Raw genomic sequence first — 16187 nt, forward strand, 5'->3', positions numbered from 1 at the left:
AGTTAATTTTCATTTAAACACTTCATCCAACAGCCAAATTGTGTGTTTGTGTGCGCTCATTCAGCATGGGTTAGTCTGTTGGCCAATGTGTTTGTTTGTGTCTGACATTATATACACTATGTGGAACTTTCTGAATCTGTTCCTCAAAACTGTTCCTAAAACCTGATGCTGGGGACTTTTACTCGCTCTCACTCTCGGTAAGTTCACTGTCCTCGCTGAGAGAAGAATCCTAACTGTCCAATCACAGTTCTTGTGCCCAGTGACAGCACTGACAGAAACTCCCCTCTTTTCACTCTCTGTGCAGAGCAGTTTATACACCACTCTGCATTTATTCATTATTTATTCAAATCTGTCTGTCTTCCAGAATGTGTCTTTCGTCCCTTCCCCTCCCCTCCAGCAGGTCACCCCTACCTGAGTCTGGTTTTTCTTTTAAAATGGAGTTTTTCCTTCCCACTGTCTCCAAGCGCTTGCTCATAAAGATTCGTCTGATGTTTGGGATTTTCTCTCTATTTTTTTTATACAATATAAAGCACATCAAAGTGGCTGCTGTTGTGATTTGGTGTTATATAAGTAAAACTGAATTGATCCAAAGTTAGTATAAGTTCATATTAGTGGTTGGTTTGACTGTGTATACACACCACCACCCAGTGCTCTCGAAACATTAACACAGTTCCTGCTCCAACACGCCTGATTCAAAAGATCACCTGGGTATTATATGTTGTAACAGCTTGATAACAAGACAATCATTGGATCAATGGTAGCAGGGTTGCACCTAAAGCAATCAGTTTCCATAACAACAGAACCTCTGCTTTAGTTTTTGCCCCAAGAAAAGTGATCTAACTGCATAATGTTTCCCTGAGGCAAGAAACCCCTAAAAAATGCTGTTTTAGGAAACTAATTATATCATAATCTATTTACAAACAACCAAATATACTTCTTTATATATTTGTGTACATGCTCGTAGTTTTTAATGTATTTTTTAAATTTAAACATGTGTAAAAATAATATTAGTCTTGGCAGTAGCTGGCACCACATCCAATGTGGATTTTGTTTCTGACAAGAGTGCTTCGCCACCAGGTCAAAGGTCAGTCCCTCATCTCCTCCTCATTTTACTGAACAATAAGAAGCTCTCAATTTACCGGTCGATCTACGTCCCTACCCTCACCTATGGCCACGAGCTGTGGGTAGTGACCGAAAGAACGAGATCGCGGATACAAGCGGCAGAAATGAGCTTCCTCCGAAGGGTGGCTGGCCTCTCCCTTAGAGATAGGGTGAGAAGTTCAGTCATCCGGGAGGGGCTCAGAGTAAAGCCGCTGCTGCTCCACATCGAAAGGAGCCAGCTGAGGTGGTTCGGGCATCTGACAAGGATGCCTTCTGGGCGCCTCCTAGGTGAGGTGTTCCGGGCATGTCCCACCGGGAGGAGGCCCCGGGGCAGACCCAGGACACGCTGGAGAGATTATATCTCTCGGCTGGCCTGGGAACGTCTTGGTGTTCCCCCGGATAAGCTGGAGGAGGTGGCTAGGGAGAGGGAGGTCTGGGCCTCCCTGCTTAGGCTGCTGCCCCCACGACCCAGCCTCGGATAAAGCGGATGAAGATGGATGGATAGGTTGCCTTCAGTCATTAAATGAAATGGACACTGCAATAACCCCAAAAATTCTGGTTTGTTGTTTGAGGTTAACACCACGCCACAGAGTGTTCCCCACATTTCCTCCTATCACAGCTGGGACAGACTCCGATCAGAAAAAGATAATTTTTCATGATGAAAACATGATATAGGATTAAAATAATAATAATAATGACTTGGCTCGGGGGGTTTTCTCACTTTTTATATATTTATTTTTATTTTTAGTCATTGTGAACAAAATAGATACATATATAAATATTCTTTTATATACAAATGGCACAAAAATGCAGACAGCAGAATAAAAATCACAAAGACACCACATGCCATTAATCTGACAAGTTAATAAACACTTAAGGGATGGATTTAGGCTTTAAACCTGGTTGAAAAGCTCAAAGCATTCCAGCCATTATCTCTGATCCTATTCTGTATGTGTTCTGTATACTGTGTCTGTTTTGAAAACGGAACACAGCAGCAAGCTTAAAGTGAAAAGATAAATAGATGAAAATGGAAAAATGGAGGCCATGGCCAAAGGAATCTGTACACATCCAGGGTTAGGGTTGCTTTGGTGATTACTCAGCAAAAACAAAACAAAACAAAACAGTATATAAGTTATAAAATATATGGGAATGGATGGAGATATGTGATGTTCACCACTCCATATTCACCACTGTTAATTTTACTTTGGGCAGGTGCAAATCAGCGAAGAGGGATCTTCTTGTCTGGAACTGGCACCTAAAAAGACAGAAACATACGAATGAAGGGGTTAAATTTCTATTTTAAATAAAGATGTTCTTAATTGCTTGTGTCCTATCCCGCTCCACCTATAAAACTCTGGATGTTAAAGTCAATATGAGACTGGAGAGTATAAAAAGCTTCCTCAGATGACAAAATGGAAAGTTTTCACCTTGTTTTGTGTCCACTTGTGAAGAAAAATAGTCCTGAAGTTTTACAGGTGTTTATTTAACATTAAAAAGCAGAAACCACCCAAACACTGCATCCAATGCTTGCCCCTTTCAAGACAACTTGAGCATATGTAGAGCCATTCCCTCTTATATGTTAGATGTCTATGAGGTTGAGTGTTTTTTTAACGTCACATCCCAAACTAATCCTCAAATTTCAAATGGGATTTGAATGCTATGATACCCACTAATGTGCTAAATTCAATCTCAGCCCTGCACATCACCACTAAGTTGGCAGTTTTGATATTTTACGATTGATTACAAAACAAGCCGGCAGCGCCTGCGAGGTCAGACAGCGCCACGGTCTAAAGTGAAGTTTCTCAGAAATTAAAGGTAAATCATCCTCCTGGACAAACAAAGTCAACACTCAAACGTTCGCTAAACGTTCACGTGACGACATCAAAGAGAATGTTTATGTCCCTCAAGTTGCAAATATAATTCAGCCTTCTGAATCTGATGGAAAAAATTAAAGCTGTGCTGCAACTGTGTGGTCCCCTGACCACTAAACAGTGGGTTGCGAGACAGCAGCTCTCCAGGCCTGAGTTACGGCGTACAAATCATGACCAGAACAGGCAGAACACCGAGACCACACGTGTTCCTCGGCTGCTTTTGTTTGAAAAACCTGCAGACCACCACCAAGCAGACAAACTGAAGTCCAAAGGGTGCTTTTTAGTAGGGGGATTTTGGTAATGGTAAGACCAGGAAACCACAACTTCAAACTTAAAATAAAAAGTAAAAAAAATAAATAAAACAACCTAAGTTATTTTCAAGCCAGTACTTAAAAGACCCAACTCAGTCACTGCCAGTGTTGGGAAGGTTACTTTTAAAATGTATTCCATTACAGAATACAGAATACATGCCTCAAAATGTATTCTGTAACATATTCCATTACGTTACTCAATGAGAGTAACGTATTCTGAATACTTTGGATTACTTAATATATTATCATGCTGTTTACAACTACATGAATGTACTATTGCTGTGATTTATTACTGTTACTGAAGGTCCGCGGCTCCGAACCGTAGTAAAGGGACCTCTGGCTAATACGGTGGGTTCGTGTCGGCTCGTAGCCGAAAACTAGCTTTACTTTGTTGTCTGGGTCAACTTTGCTAGCGAGAGACAGAGAGAGGCGTTGAAAGGCTGCTCCAACTGAACTTATTGTTTTTGGAGGAAAACACGAACACGGTGTACAGTCGAGTCTTAATAGCTTACTTACAACTGGGCTCGTCAGGCTCTCTTCTTGGCTGCAGTGGTTATTATTATATTTACATGCTTCCAGCTCCTGTTTGTGCTCGATGACAGCTCGTACTTTTCCTTTTTCTCCCTCCCTTGCTCACAGACACATAACGGGTATGACAGTCCATTCTCCCTGCAGCACGGACTACTCTGCCTATGATGCTACATTCTTTAGAGCTATACCTGTAGCATTCTGCCTTTTAGCTTAGCACAACAACAACAAAAAGGCCTCTCTCACCCAGGAAACACGCAGAGAGAGAGCGTCATCCTGTAACCATGGCAACCGTAACGCTGCAGCCTGGAACAACAGAACGTAGCGGTCAAACAAAACCCAAACAGTCCTGACCCGCCACAATATGAAACAGGGAAGTACCGCCGTGTAATCCATTTATTTCAACAAAGTAACTGTATTCTAAATACCACCTTTTTAAACGGTAACTGTAACGGAATACAGTTACTCATATTTTGTATTTTAAATACGTAACGGCGGTACATGTATTCCGTTACTCCCCAACACTGGTCACTGCAGATCCTACTGGCTCTGATGATATGATCACCGTGCTCAGCTGAAGCTAGTATCAAGTTTAAAAACTCATATCTTCTTGAGGCTTTTAAATTGAAATTCCCTTCTTGTGTTACCACAGTTCAGAGTGTTGGGAAGGTTACTTTTAAAATGTATTCCATTACAGAATACAGAATACATGCCCCAAAATGTATTCTGTAACGTATTCCGTTACGTTACTCAATGAGAGTAACGTATTCTGAATACTTTGGATTACTTAATATATTATCATGCTGTTTACAACTACGTGAATGTACAATTGCTGTGATTTATTACTGTTACTGAAGGTCCGCGGCTCCGAACCATAGTAAAGGGACCTCTGGCTAATACGGTGGGTTCTGTGTCGGGCTCGTAGCTGAAAACTAGCTTTACTTTGTTGTCTGGGTCAATTTTGCTAGCGAGAGACAGAGAGAGGCGTTGAAAGGCTGCTCCAACGGAACTTATTGTTTCGGAGGAAAACACGAACACAGTGTACAGTCGAGTCTTAATAGCTTACTTACAACTGGGCTCGTCAGGCACTCTTCTTGGCTGCAGTGGTTATTATTATATTTACATGCTTCCAGCTCCCGTTTTTGCTCGATGACAGCTCGTACTTTTCCTTTTTCTCCCTCCTCGCGCTCACAGACACATAACGTGTATGGCAGTCCATTCTCCCTGCAGCACGGACTACACTGCCTATGATGCTACATTCTTTAGAGCTATACCTGTAGCATTCTGCCTATTAGCTTAGCACAACAACAACAAAAAAGCGCTCTCTCACCCAGGAAACACACACAGAGAGAGCGTCACCCTGTAACCATGGCAACCGTAACGCTGCCACCTGGAACAACAGAACGTAGCTGTCAAACAAAACCCAAACAGTCCTGACCCGCCACAATATGAAACAGGAAAGTACCGCCGTGTAATCCATTAATTTCAACAAAGTAACTGTATTCTAAATAACACCTTTTTAAACGGTAACTGTAACTGTGGTGTAATCTATATTGATGTACATCATGCGCCACTAGGCGGCAGTACTTACCATCTAGTCAGGAAATGGTGGTATGTGATTAGCACGAGAGTAAGCTAAAATAAAGATGGTTGTTGCTCCACGTTATCGCTTGAGCGGGTAGTTTTATTCAAGAGCCCAACACAACATGGTGTCAGAAGTGCACTCGCTCTAAGCGGTGAACTGAGAAAATTGAAAAGAAAGTCAGCTTGGCGATCGGCTAGCGACAAACATGACGGAGCAAGCAGCAGCTCTACCAGCGGCAACTGGCCCGGTTATGGCAGCTCCACCAGCGGCTACTTTCACCATCAAGCCACCGGAACCGTTCGACTTCGCAAAGCCCCAGGAATGGGAGAAGTGGATCAGACGTTTCGAGCGTTTTAGAATGGCAAGTAATCTGAACAGTTCAACGGATGCTAACCAAGTGAACACATTAGTTTACTGCATGGGTGATGAGGCTGACGACGTGCTAAGGGGACTTGACCTAACAGACGGGCAGCGCCAGCAGTACGATGCGGTCAGAAATGCATTTGATAGACATTTTGTCCCCAGAAAGAATGTGATTTATGAAAGAGCAAAGTTTAATAAGCGAGTACAACAGCCATCAGAAACAGTTGACTCCTTCATAACAGCTCTATATGCTCTCGCTGAAAACTGTGAATATGGTGAACTTCACGATGAACTTTTGAGGGATAGGCTCGTTGTGGGTCTTAAAGATTTATCACTGTCAGAGAGAATGCAGCTCAACAAAGATTTGACCCTAACCAAAGCTATCACAATGGCGAGACAATCTGAGGAAATAAAAAGACAGCAAACTGACCTAAGAGGTGAAAGCAGCACTGGCAAAACAGCCGTGGATGCCGTGCATGTCAGAAAATCACAGCCAAATAAATTCAGAAGCAGAGAGCAAAAGCAGTTCAAGCCACAAAAACCACAAACGACAAAACAAGAGAAAAAAACATGTTCTAAATGTGGAAAAGCACCGATCCACCCAGCAGCACAGTGCCCAGCTAAAAATGCAGAATGCCACAACTGTGGGAAACGTGGACACTACGGGAGAGTTTGTAGGTCTACAACTGTGTATGAGGTGGCAGACAGTGCAGATGGACTTTTCCTAGGTGAACTGGATTCAGGAGAAGACCCGTGGCTTGCTAACATCTGCGTGAGAGGCAAAAGCATGACATTTAAATTAGACTCGGGGGCAGATGTCACAGCTATCTCAGAGGAGACATTCAAAGACATTAAGCAGCCAAATGAACATTTGCAAAAAGCTGAAAAGCCACTGTATGGACCAGGAGGTGCAGCACTGACCGTGCTTGGGTCCACAAAGGAAGACATTTCCTACAGTGACAGGAGCACTACAGAGACAATCTACGTAGTCAGAAATCTGCGCGTAGCTCTCTTAAGCAGGACAGCTTCTGTGAGACTGAAACTAATTGCCCGAATGGACAATGTTGACCTTGAGACAGTGAAGAAAGCGTACCCGAAACTATGTGATGGGCTTGGGCTTGTTCAAAAACCATACACGATTAAGCTGAAGCCTGACGCTAAACCTTATTCACTGAAAGTGCCAAGGCGTGTTCCACTGCCACTACTGGGCAAAGTCAAAACAGAGCTGGAGAGGATGGAACAGTTGGGAGTAATCAGTCGTGTGGAAGAGCCCACAGACTGGTGTTGCGGCATGGTCGTAGCCCCCAAAAAGGACAAAGAGAAAGTCCGTATCTGTGTGGACATGACACCATTAAATGAGTCAGTGTGTCGTGAAAGATATATCCTTCCCTCTGTAGACCAAACATTAGGCATGCTCACAGGTGCGCAGTATTTCTCCAAGCTCGATGCTAACATGGGCTTTTGGCAAATACCGCTGTCCAAAGAATCTGCTCTCCTCACCACATTTATTACGCCATTTGGTAGGTACCATTTCAATCGTTTGCCATTTGGTATTTCCAGTGCACCAGAGCATTTCCAAAACATGATGGTGACGGAAGTAACAGCTGGCCTCGCGGGAGTCGTGTGCCACATGGACGACATCCTGGTCTGGGGATCCACGAGAGAGGAGCACGACATGAGACTCCATGCTGTCCTCGACCGTGCAGAGAAGGCGGGCGTCACCCTGAACATGTCAAAATGTGAGTTTGGCAAAAGAGCAGTGAAATTCTTAGGATTCATTGTGTCATCTGAAGGCATGAGTCCTGACCCTGACAAAACTAGTGCGGTGCAGAATATGAAAGAGCCAAGCACCGTGAGTGAGCTTAGGAGCTTCTTAGGAATGGTGAATCAACTGGGAAAATTCATCCCAAACCTCTCCGAAAAAGACAAACCACTGAGAGACTTGCTTTCAACTAAAAACACGTGGTACTGGGGGCATGAGCAACAAAACGCGTTTAGCAGTTTAAAAGAAGAACTGTCATCCGCTCCAGTACTGCAGCTTTATGACCCAAACAAACCCCAAAAGATCTCAGCAGATGCCTCTTCATACGGGTTGGGGGCAGTTTTACTACAGAAAGACAATGACGTGTGGTCACCAGTCGCGTATGCCTCACGATCATTGACAGCCACAGAGCAGCGCTATGCTCAGCTGGAAAAAGAAGCACTGGCGCTCACCTGGGCCTGTGAAAGATTCAGTGACTTTATTCTAGGGCTGCACTTTGAGCTTGAGACTGACCATAAGCCACTTGTGAGCCTACTTGGAGGACAAGCCTTGGATTTGCTTCCACCACGGATACAGAGATTCCGCATGCGCCTAATGAGGTATTCTTACACTATAAGGCACATTCCAGGCAAAAGCCTCACCACAGCCGACACGCTGTCACGGTCACCGCTGGCAGGCAGCGTGATGCCCAGAGACAATGATCTTATGGAGGACACCGATATTTACGTCGACGCGGTGCTGGAGGGCCTTCCTACTAGCAGCAAATACCTTACAGATCTCCGTGAGCAGCTACAGTCTGACAGCGTCTGTTCCCAAGTCATGAAGTTCTGTGCAGAGGGCTGGCCGGACAGGAACCAGCTGCAGGGAGTGGTAAAACACTACTGGTCCGAAAGAGCAGTTCTGAGTGTACACAATGGACTACTGCTGCGAGGCGCGAGGTTGGTCATACCTGCAAACATGCGAAATGCAGTTTTGGACAAAATACACGAGGGACACCAAGGGGTAGTTAAGTGTAGAGAACGTGCCCGACAAGCAGTGTGGTGGCCAGGCTTAAGTAATCAGATCAGTGAACTTGTCCTTAAGTGCAGGTTGTGCATACAGGAGAGAGTTAACGCGAGGGAACCTCTTATGCCCACACATTTACCTGAGAGGCCATGGCAGAATTTAGGAGCTGATTTGTTCACACTAAAAGACAAAAGCTATCTGTTGGTAGTAGATTATTTCTCGAGATATGTAGAGATTGCTCAACTCAGCCCAACTCGTTCAGCCAATGTGATTGTGCATTTAAAGTCAATGTTTGCACGCCATGGCATACCTGAAGCATTGATTACTGATAATGGCCCACAATTTGCATGTCAAGAAATGAGAGACTTTGCAAAGGACTACTGTTTTGAGCATGTCACCAGTAGTCCCAGGTACCCACAGAGCAACGGCGAGGCGGAGAGGGGCGTCCAGACCATCAAGAATCTCCTCAAAAAAGCTAGCGATCCATACAAGGCATTGCTGGCATACAGAACAACAGCACTGGCGAATGGCTACAGCCCGGCTCAACTTCTCATGGGACGCAGGCTTCGTACTACCTTGCCAATGCTTCCTGAAACCTTACAGCCCTGTCTGCCTGATTTTCAGCAGATTTGTCGTGCAGAGAGAGAGAAAAGGCTGAGACAAACCGAATGTTTTAACAAAAGACATAGAACAAGAGAACTGGATAAATTGTTGCCAGGGCAACCAGTCTGGATCACGGATGCAAAAGCACAGGGCACAGTGACATCAGTCCACCCAACTCCGCGATCATACATCATCAGTGGACCCCAAGGGACAATCAGAAGGAACCGCAGTCATCTTGTGCCGATCCTGCAAACAGAGACTCAAACCGAAGCAAAACAGATCCAGTCCACTCCTACAGAGACTGTTTCTGAGCCAAGCGCACCACATACACCAGGTGTGGTTAGAACCCGGTCTGGTAGGGAAGTGATTAAACCGAAAAGACTTGATCTGTGAAGCTAATTGTTTGAAAAAGGGAAAAGTTGTATTTCAAATGCTAAGTTGTGGTTTTGAGAATAGCATGTTTAAAAGGTAAAATGGTTGGACATATGTTACAAGAGAAAAGAAAGTGTTTATGAAAATACCAAGTTTATGTTTCCTGAAATGCGGGGGTATGTCTGTATTGAAAAAAAAATATTATGCAGTTATGTTTTGTTTGAAGAGCAAAAGAATGTACCAGCCTAACTTCAGTAAGGGGGATGTGGTGTAATCTATATTGATGTACATCATGCGCCACTAGGCGGCAGTACTTACCATCTAGTCAGGAAATGGTGGTATGTGATTAGCACGAGAGTAAGCTAAAATAAAGATGGTTGTTGCTCCACGTTATCGCTTGAGCGGGTAGTTTTATTCAAGAGCCCAACACAACAGTAACGGAATACAGTTACTCATATTTTGTATTTTAAATACGTAACGGCGGTACATGTATTCCGTTACTCCCCAACACTGCAGTTCAGACAGTGACAAAATTAATTTCTCCTTTACTAATGAGGCTGTGACTTTGGAAGACATCTAAGCGATTCACCCAGCGGAGACTGCTCAGACTACATTTGCACACCTCACCTCTTATGTTAGTTTCACCCAATGCAATTTTGCCCTAAAAAGAAAAAAAAAAGATTGCGGATTTCATCTTTCGCTCCATGAATTTATTTGATAATAAGAGTTCCTTTCAGGAGGTGATGAAAAGACAAGCCTATTATGTTAGCGATTTCTGCGTGCAACAGAGGCAGAGAGCTACTTAGTGGCATCGTTTCTTTTGTTTACCTGCAGAACAGACACAGATGTCTTTCCAAATCTCACACCGGCCATTAGTAACCAAGGTTTTCTGTTATGAATTTGAAGCATCAAGCTCATGTTCGGAGGCACATTTTTGAAAAATTTGAATGGATGAGGAGGCCATTATGCAGAGCAACTTCATAAGGTGCCACCTGATGCTGTTGGTTACAATGTACCCATTTCACTCTTTGAGGCAAAGTTGTAATTGTGCATTAATTTACTGCTCGTTACATAATAATTCCCCTTGTAAAAAAATCAATAATAAAAGAAAAAAGCACAGAGAGAGAGAGAGAGCTGGTAGTGTCTCTGATCTGTCTGTAAAATGATGGCTCTGCTGTTGCTCTGGGACTGAACTGCTTGGATTTATTGAAATCCTGATAAATAAAATGTATCTTCCCCTGCGCAGAGGTTAGATTTGAACATGTTGTCAGATGCAATTTCAAAGTTAGAGTGGACGTTATCCCCAAATGCCAGAAAAAAAATAAACCTATGAGTTTGTGCAAACATAGTGAAGAGTTGTGCGCTCAGAGGCTCGGCTGCCTGCTGTAACTAAGAATGTAGATATAGAAGCCTCGGCGCTTCCTCGTGCATATTTTTTCTCTCCGATAGAAGATTTTTAAACTTAACCTTCAGACTATCAGTAACCCTGGACTATTGCAAATACTTCGCGACCTTACAGAAGCACAGACTCATCAGAAGTACTTGTTGAATTTATCCAGGGTCATCAAAGGGAAGAGCAACACGGCAGCACCCAGACTATTATGATATTACTTAGCTTTGCTGCCCTTGGTGGTCTGGCAAAGGGGAGGAAACACTGATGAATGTTGCTGTAAATGCCCAAACATTATTTAAAAAGAAAAGTGTGTGTGAGTGCCACAGGGGAGCAATCACTCTCTTACTTTCTACAGCCATTTCTTGGTACGTTTCCTCCTCCGAGGTCTGCTCTCAGTGGACTTGCTGCTGCTGCTGCTGCAGGAGAAAGACGTCAGAAATATTGAGGCGTTCAATTCTCATAGACAAAACACTCATTACTCACTGTGTTACTTACTGACTTAATTACTGATCTTTCATAGTACTGAAGATTCTCAGGGTCTCTAAGAGAAGAAACAAACCACAGACACATTTAGAAGTCAGCTGTGGCATAACTAATAATCTTGGATCTAGTGTTTAATAGAAAGATGAGGTTATCAGTAAAGGACCTGCATTGGCACTGCTGATGTTCTAGAAATGTGAGCTCCACCATGGGCTGTTCTTGGGAAGAAATCTTCAGCTGAGAAAATAAAAAAGAAGAAGCTGAAACTCTACATGAAGGTAAACACTGAATCCAAACAGAAAATATTTCTCCAATACTGGCTTCGCTTCAGTGGATTCCCATTAAATCTGGAATCAAATTTAAACTCTTTCTCAAGGTCTTGAATAATCAGGCGCCATCATATCTTGAAGACCTCATCATACCATATCAACCCCACTCACACTGCTGGCTTACTTAAGGTTTCTATGGTATTTAAAAGTAGAATGGGATGCAGAGCCTTCAGCTTTCAGGCCACTCTGCAGAACCAGTTTGGAGGCAGGAGACAAACACCCTCTCTATTTTTAATATTAAGCTTAAGACTTTCCTTTTTGATAAACCTTATAGTTTGGGCTCGATCAGGTGATCCTTAACCCTCCCTTAGTTATGTTTCAATAGGCCGAATCACCTTTTTCGACTCTGTCTTATACACTGCTCTGCATATCATCATTACTTGTTTTTAATCTCTGACTCTCTGCTACATGGTCACACAACCGATCACAGCAGATGGCTATCCCTCCCTGAGCCTGGTTTGCCAGAAGTTTCTTTCTGTTAAAAGGGATTTTTTCCCTCCCACCGTCACCAATTGTTTGCTCACAGGGGGTCGTCTGAATGTTGGGGTTTTCTTGCTAATATTGTAGGGTCTTTTTCTAACAATAAAGTGCCTTGAGGCGACTGTTGTTGTAGTGTTACATAAATACAATCAATGTGAACAGAACTTGATTCACCTGCAGAGTGGCGTTGCGTTCGAGGGTAGGAAGGCACTTGAATTCCTCGCCCGAACAGTAACCAGAGCATCGGCGAACCACCACACAGTGAGGTACGTAGATGTTCTCCACCGACTGGGGGTACTCATCGTACACATACACCAGCTGGTCCATGACCTGACACGAGCACTTTGCCATCACCTCAGACAACTGAATTACTACATAAGAGGTTGGATCTTAATCTTTAAGTCATTTGCAGCAGGTAGGAGAGCCTTTTCAGTGGGCCATGATAAAGAGCATCACTCTTACCTGTATTGGGACCCCCTTCATCTGACATCTGCAAATAATAAAAATAATTCAATTTATTTTGTTTTTTTTAAAGAGCCAAACATTGTTGGAGATAATACAGGACCAGCAAATAGCCAGGAGCCTAGAAGTTGCTAGATCAATACAGATATTGATAAGACCTATAATAATACCTATACCAACTATCTCTCTATCTATCTATGAATGTCAGTATGTAGCCCACTGAATTGTGTTAAACTAAAATATCTTGGGGGTGGGGGGGTGGGGGGGAACAAATAGATATGAGACATGCACTATGAAAAATGTCTCAACCATGTTGTGTTGAATATCCCATCTGTTTGATTAATAATCTATGGCATGTCAAGTTACAGTACACGATGAAACTAGAAACCGTTCCTCCAAGACCATGGTGCTACATGTAAGATATAACAGACCATCAACACAGGACTACATAAAGCATGTTTGTATGAGATTTAAACTACATAATGTGACCTAAAGTCCTGGCCATGTATTTACTTGGTATAAGATCATTATCAATATTAGCAGCATTGCACAGCACTTGAGGAGACTTTCTCTAGTGAGAACCAGGCATGGTGGAAATGGTTTTCATTGCAGCTACGGAGCACCCTCTGGTGTAAAGATAAAACTAGTGCAGGCACGTTGACGAGATAATAAAAAAGGATGACGCAATATGGTGTGAGGAGCGCACTGCTGTGCGGCTGAAAAGCGGCAGGGGAAAAAAAAAAAGCTGTAAAATGAGCCAGCAAACAACAGCAGTGCTTCTGATTTCTCAATTGGTCGCAAGAAGGTTTATTATCACGCGGTCAAAAAAGCCTTGAAAACATGCAAAGAATAACAGTGAAGAATAGCTGCTGAGAATAGCTGAGCATTCTCTCGTGGGACTGTTACACACTAACCACAGCCAAAGTAAAAGCGATGCTGAAAAAGTGAAAAGTAAAATGTGACACAGCATGAATTTTCTGAAGTTCTCACAGCCCGGCCTGCAGACTCAGGGCTGGCAAAATTCCCGATTTTTTTGGAGCCACAAATTGGGGCGTGCACAGTTGATCTTGGCTCTCTTCTGCCTTTTGAATGTAAGAGATCTCTTTCTCTTTTTTAAACTTCTCTCGTGGCCTCATAACCCTGCGAACACGGATGGGAACGGAGTCCTAATCTCACACACAGACACCGCTTCTATAGCTCAGGCAGTATAAAAGAGCATAATTTAACGAGTTGGCTTCTGCCAAGAGTTGTTAAATGTGCCGCAGCATCCACCAGTTGGACCAGCTGCATACAACAGCTGTATTCAGCCATGACGTGCTGCGAACAACACAGTGCATTGATTAGGTTTGTAATTTATGAGGAAAGGAAGGGGACAGATTCATAAATGGCCTCCGGTCAGACTAAATCTGTGACCCATAATGGGATTCATAATAATGGTACTAACCAGTGGTTCTGTCTCACGCAGTCTGCATAGCACAAAGGAGATCTTCGTTAGTCTAATGCAATATTTTTGAAGGTGACGCTAAAGTCTTCTTCAACTCACACATCCCAGAAGCTTTTGGGAATGGATACTAAAACTATTCTGCAGTGTGTTAAAAAAACCAACAAACCCTACACCTTATCACTGTAACGGATACTCGTTGTACGCTTAGCGCCCTGCTGGGTGATACTAAATGTGCCTGTGTGGCCTCGGGTATGAAGCTGCACACCAAGAAGAAGTAACCAAGGGAAAATCACGCAGAAAATGTCACGACCTCCCTCATAACAGCCAGGGAACATGCAAATCGCATGCAAAATTACAGCTTGTGAGCGCGGTTTCAGCCACATTACAGCCTCTAGCTGAGCTCTGGGGCCCGTAGCTTTAAATCTGTCTGTGTACATGAGCAACACATCTGACGCTAGTTACGTCTACACAGATTATTGGTAACCCACTATGAATGCAGATAGTGCATTCACTGTGGGGGTACAGCTGTTTTATGCTGTCACACGTGGAATCAAGTGAAAAGTCGGGAAAAAAAGAACAACGTTAATTCTCTTTAACTTCACTAAACTCCAGCCAGAGAGATTCAATCTCATGTTTAGCCCGCTTTAACTTTGATAAATAATGCAGTGATGGGTCTTAAACCCTTACCTTAAAAGGAAAAATGAAAAGAAAAAAAGAGAGAATATCCTATTGGTGGTGGAGTTACCTGCGCAGGTACCCGCTGAAGGACCAGCAGAAGCTGCAGGATTCCGAGGAAAGTTTGCATGCTGCTGCTGCCGGGAATGAGTTCCTGCTATCCTCTAGTCGGCCAGAAAGAAATGAAAATGTTGAAGGGAGAGCGGAGAAGCGGCTGGAGCTTTTATAACGAGCACAGTCCAGCTGCGCGAGCCAGGCTGCGATGAAAAGCGCGCGCCAGCATGGCTGATATATACTCTATACGCTTACCATTAACCGGTGACTGTTGCAAAAAAGAATTCAAGAGAAGTGGTGATGTAAAATCAGTCCGTCCTGTCGCTTACGTACACACCAGTCCCTGGGGAAATGATCCTAATGAAGCCTCGTGACTGTTTCAGAAGTCAGTCGAATACATTTATACAAGTTTCCAACCTTCTCTCATTTCTTTATATTTTGTTCCAAACTTTTTTCTCCATTCTTTGGACACTGGCTGCTTTTTCACTCGTTTTCAGTCCAGTTCTTGCACCTGACCATTTTCAGTGGAAAGTTTTGGTTGTTTGTTAAACCACTTAACGCTGACCTGTGAATCATTAAACCATAAAAAATTAAAAACAACTTGATAAAGAACCAGTTTTAAATTGTATCCTATAGGCTCTGTCGTATTTATTTTATAAATATTTCTAGTTTCTTTTAGAAATCCATTAATTCTCTTTCACTTATCCTTTGCTTTCATAATTAAATAAAATATGCTTGTGTATTTGCTGTCGCAGGGCTAGAGGCGGGGTGCACCTAAATTGCATTAACTCCGTTTCTGTTTTATATTTTTCATTTCCATGTATGTTTGCACATGTTTTAATAAAATCACTGCATCTATTAACTTTTTGAGGAGCAACATCTAAACAAATGAGGGGTGACTCAACTTTTGCATAGTATTGTACATACAAAAATGATAATCATCTTATGCAATTTATCAGCCTACATCACAACACACAAGCATATTCTATTTAATTATGAAAGCAAATAAAAGTCAGTGAAGTGTCATCTCTAAATTACGATACACTTAAATTCTTCAGATATCCCAAAGCTGTTTCAGCTGCTGACCACAACAAATATTGAAGTTAATCACCCAGAGTTCATAGCATCATATAAGCAGCGCTTTATATGCTGTGCTTAATAAAAAAAATATATGTGCTGTGTCAACAGATTTTTTTTATGTTACTAGGCAGCCATCAATAACAATACAGGAATACACTCAGTCATGTCAGCGGTTCAATGAAATCTACAGATTTCAATGAAAATCTACAGATTTCAATGAAAATCTACAGATTTCAATGAAAATCTACAGAAGTTCAAACCTTGCTTCAGAATGAGGAAGAAAAGTGAA

The 16187-nt window shown here is 42.8% G+C and overlaps 1 protein-coding gene across 1 annotated transcript; it reads right to left on the reverse strand.

Moving 5' to 3' along the window:
• Positions 1-1824: 1824 nt before the first annotated feature.
• pgfa (placental growth factor a) lies at positions 1825-14923 on the reverse strand. Its single transcript, XM_006793030.3, has 7 exons — positions 14835-14923; positions 12646-12673; positions 12358-12554; positions 11541-11611; positions 11390-11435; positions 11241-11310; positions 1825-2356 (listed from the first exon to the last, which is right to left on the reverse strand). Exons 1-6 carry the CDS (start codon positions 14892-14894, stop codon positions 11287-11289), a joined length of 426 nt encoding a protein of 141 aa, XP_006793093.1. The 5' UTR covers positions 14895-14923; the 3' UTR covers positions 1825-2356; positions 11241-11286.
• Between the last annotated feature and the right edge of the window lie 1264 nt (positions 14924-16187).

The sequence above is a fragment of the Neolamprologus brichardi genome, chromosome 15, assembly GCF_056152115.1.
Source record: "Neolamprologus brichardi isolate AB-2024 chromosome 15, ASM5615211v1, whole genome shotgun sequence".
NCBI lineage: Eukaryota > Metazoa > Chordata > Actinopteri > Cichliformes > Cichlidae > Neolamprologus > Neolamprologus brichardi.